Source organism: Gymnoscopelus braueri (genome assembly GCF_963280865.1).
Source record: "Gymnoscopelus braueri genome assembly, chromosome: 14".
NCBI classification, from domain to species: domain Eukaryota; kingdom Metazoa; phylum Chordata; class Actinopteri; order Myctophiformes; family Myctophidae; genus Gymnoscopelus; species Gymnoscopelus braueri.
The window spans coordinates 9040839-9045327 of NC_137619.1; the positions used below are offsets into that span (position 1 = coordinate 9040839).

Below are 4489 nucleotides of genomic sequence, written 5' to 3' on the forward strand. Positions count from 1 at the left end.
TTAACAAGATTGTTAAAGCCCCAGGGACCTGTTTCCAATGTGGTTCATTGTACTCAATTCATCAGAAAGACATACAATACATACATACAATATAATACATTATGAGTAAACGCTCGGTACCAGCAATTGTATTGTAAGGTCAGCCATTCTTTTAGGTTAGTTTTGAGTTTGGGTAGGGAGTATCTTTAATGGCTTTTGGTAAGGCATTCCACACTTTGGTGGCAGCATAGTAGAAAGCATGTTTGCCCATGGGCATCACTCACTCTACATACATAGTTTGACAGGTAACTAGGCACTGATCCCCTGTAACCTCGCGTCCACCACGGAGGAAAGCCTGGTATTCATTCTAAAACTAAGCCGTGTGATCCGGTTTAGAAAAAAGGAAAAAAACTATCGTGTTTCGGTGGTGTATTCCGGTCGGCGTCGCATTGTTTTTGTCGCGCTACGAGTTAGAATAAAAGATGGACATACCAAACGATTATTATACCAAAATAAACAAAATGATTATACCAAACTAAACACATTTTAAACTAGGGAATTATTTTGCAGGTGCACGGCACCGGTGGTTCCGGTCGTGGGTTCCAGCCGCCTGATGACGTAAAGTTATTTCCACTCCAGACCGGATCAGAAACCCGAAAATTGTATTGATCCCAGGCTAGATCCCCTGAGTATCTTAAAGACCAGACCTATTAGCGCCACATTTGTTGCGTACGCTCACAGTAGACCAGGAGTCGGCAACCTTTTTCACATAAAGTGCAATGTTTTTGTTTTCTTAATAGTCAGCGTGCCATATCAACATTAAGTTGAATTATGACACCATATCAAAATCAAATATCTATATCTCCTAGCATCCCTCCCCATTCAGCTGAGTTCAGAATTTGAATGAATGTAGAATTATGTGCAGGATGTAATTTGCATACAGATGTGAGGGAACTTAATTTAACTATTTGACTGCCAATGACAAGATTTCTCGTCATATTTTGCTAAGGCTCAGACTGTCAATGACAAGATTTTGTGTTTTTAGTGGTTTTACGCTAGATGGCGCTGTTCGCTAACCTATGAGTCACCATTTGACTCGCAGCGAAGCAGAGAAGCAGCAAATCACGTGATCGCAAAAAAAAAAAAGCACATTCACTTCCATGTTAATGGATTTGGAAAAATTGCTTTTTCTCTGCTTTCCGTTTCTTTTTTGACGAAAACAACCTATATTCAACCTCCAATAACAATGGAATGGATGATCGCGACGGCTCGCTTTTTCTCCCCCGATTCTACGAGACTCGGATACGTCTTTTAAAGTGATCGGTGGATCGATCACACTGGAGATAAAATATTCTATGTTTTGCTACGAAAATCACTGGCAGTGGCTTAGCAAACAATGTTTTATTTCTGGCAGTCAAAGAGTTAAGGTTGCCTATCACTGCAGTTGACCACGGCAGCATCTCCATGCATTTCCCCCTAAAATACTGTATGTTTTATATTCTTTGAAATAAAATTTAATTTATAATGAGACCATCTTAAATAGGCTGTCCATTGTTCGCTGAACCAATCAGGTTACACCACAAAATGACATCGCTCATTGGTTAAAAAGTCAAATACAATCTCCAGTGTGTGGAGGATTCCCCTTTAGGCTAGTGGATAAGATGTTTGGCTTTAGTATGCCTTCCAGCATGGGTTCGGAATCTGTGGCATTACATCTGCATGCTGGCTAGTTCAAGCTCTCTTGATCAACAGCCATTGTGTGCTGTGTGTCAGGACATATCTTCCAAAGGGGCAGATCTCTGTGATCGCCTCCAATCAGAGATTGTATTTGACTTTTCTATCCAATGAGTGATGTCATTCTGTGGTGGGACCTGATTGGTACACCGTAGGTTGGGCAGCCTATTTAGGTTGGTCTCTCTCTCGTACCTGGTAAGATAACCTGACAGAGGTCTGAGGACGGACATTTTGATAAAGAAAATGTGCGGGTTACTTACATTATGCTTCGGGAGGTCCGACCCTGAATGGGGGAAACCCATTGGCGAACATGCAGAGCGGAACAAGGAGAGAGTCAACAAATCACTCAAGCTCTTACAGGAGAAGTTGGTGGTCTTCGAAAAAGTTAAAACAAACTGTATCGGCGTAGAGGAACACATCAAGGTCCAGTCCCAGACCTCAGAGAAGCAGATTAAGAATGTTTTTTCCAAGCTTCATCAGTTCCTGAAGGAAGAAGAGAAGGCTAGGATTTCTGCACTGAAAACGGAAGAGCAGCTCAAGAGCAAGGTGTTGAGGGAGAAGATTTACGGTCTGACCAGGGATATACCCACTCTTCAACAAACGATCAAAGCCATAAAGGAGCTGAGGGAGGAACACACCTCATTCATGGAGAGAGTCCAGTTCACGGTGCAGGACCCGCAGCTGGTCTCGGGAGCGCTGATAGACGAGGTCAAACACGTGGGCAACCTTTCCTTCAGGGTCTGGGACAAGATGAAGGAAGCTGTCTGCTACACCCCGGTCATTCTGGACCCCAACACTGCCCACATGGAATTCACCCTGTCCGATAATCTGACCAGTGTGAGATGTGGGAAGAAACGGCAGCTTCCGGACAACCCGGAGAGGTTCGATCACTACGGAAATATCCTGAGTTCCGAGGTCTATAGGTCAGGGCTTCACAGCTGGGATGTTGAGGTCGGGGAAAATACAATGTGGGATGTAGGCGTGTTAGCAGAGTCCTTCCAGAGGAAGGGAGAGGGAGTGGGTCAACTCTGGTGTATCGGGTTGATAGACGGTGAATACGGAGCATACTTCTCCCCAGGGGACCAACATCGCACTATTCTCTCTGTGAACCAGAAACCCCTTAGGATCAGAGTCCAGCTAGACTTTAACAGAGGGAAGCTGTCCTTCTCCGATCCTGATACTAACACACCCCTGTACACCTTCACACACCCTTTCACCGACGGAGTCTTTCCATACCTTTATAGTGGCGATAATCTCCCCGTGAAGGTTTTGCCAAAGAAGTTCAGCGTGGTCGAAGAGGACGATGACCACCTTCAACAAAATGAAATCTTTCCTCTGCAACGAGGACGTTGGCCTAGTCTAATCTACCCAGACAGCCTAACCCACGATTCTCTCATCAGACGCATATTTGACTGTATGCGACGCTGTGTGGTATTCATTCTAAAACTTCCGTTTAGAAAAAAGGAGAAAAAAAATTGTGTTTCCATGCTGTGTGCAAGTCTCCCTGCTCAGACCGACGATCTCCCCTGTGCCAATGTTGGCATCAGTGCCTAAGGTTGCCTACCCCTGCAGTCGACCAAGGCAACATCTCCATGCATTTCCCCCCCAAATAGGCTACTGTATGTTTTATATTTTTTGAAATAGTTAACTTTAATTTATAATGGAAGTCAAAAGGCCTGAAGCCTTTCCCAATTATGGAATCATACACCATATATATATCATAGATCAGGGGCTCCAACCTTATCTAGATCAGGGCCCACTTGGACGCCCCCATCTGACCAGTGACCACTTCATGTCTTAAAACACTTCTGGGGTCATTTTAATGTCTACTCTGATTGCCAGACCCAGGGGGTCAGGCCTACATGTGGCTTTGTCGGTCCCCTTTTGCTGTCGTTTTCGTCCATATATGGACGAAAACGTTTTCTTACATGTCCCTCTTTTTGATTGGCCAAGCTTAGCGTGACGTAGTTTTGAAACCATTCAGATTTCAACCACTAGGGGTCTGGCAGTACCAGGTCCCCTGGTTCCCTTGTTTTTGTGTGCCTGACGGGTAGACGGACGGTCAGAGACCATCTTAAAATATCCTGTCCATGGTACGCTGAGCTAAAGATGGGTGGACGGATGCTCAGACACCATCTTAAATAGGCCGTCCATTGTACGCTAAACCAATCAGGTTACACCACAAAATGACATCACTCATTGGTTAAAAAGTCAAATACAATCTCCGGTGTGTGGAGGATTCCCCTTTAGGCTAGTGGATAAGATGTTTGGCTTTAGTATGCCTTCCCGCGTGGGTTTGATATCCGGGGCATTACATCTGCATGCTTGGTAATTCAAGCTCTCTTGATCAACAGCCAGTGTGTGCTGTGTGTCAGGACATATCTTCCAAAGGGGCAGATCTCTGTGAAGCCCCGCCCCCAATCAGAGATTGTATTTGACTTTTTTATCCAATGAGTGATGTCATTCTGTGGTGGGACCTGATTGGTCCACCGTAGGTTGGGCAACCTATTTAAGATGGTCTGTCTCTCGTACCTGGTAAGATAACCTGACAAAGGTCTGAGGACGGACATTTTGATTAAGAGAATGTGCGGGTTACTTACGTTATGCTGCGGGAGGTCCAAACCTGAAGGGATGAGACCCATTGGCGAAGCTGCAGAACAGAACAAGGAAAAAGTCCAAAAATCACTCAAGCTCTTACAGGAGAAGTTGGTGGTCTTTGAAAAAGTTAAAACAAACTGTATCCAAGCAGCGGAACACATTAAGGTCCAGACCCAGG

At 44.8% G+C, this 4489-nt stretch overlaps 1 protein-coding gene across 1 annotated transcript; it reads left to right on the forward strand.

Moving 5' to 3' along the window:
- Positions 1 to 1956: 1956 nt before the first annotated feature.
- Positions 1957 to 4120, forward strand: LOC308100495 (E3 ubiquitin-protein ligase TRIM35-like; the record flags this gene model as incomplete). Its single annotated transcript, XM_080449560.1, has 2 exons — positions 1957 to 3061; positions 4089 to 4120. 2 exons carry the CDS (start codon positions 1957 to 1959, stop codon positions 4118 to 4120), a joined length of 1137 nt encoding a protein of 378 aa, XP_080305686.1.
- Positions 4121 to 4489: the final 369 nt, after the last annotated feature.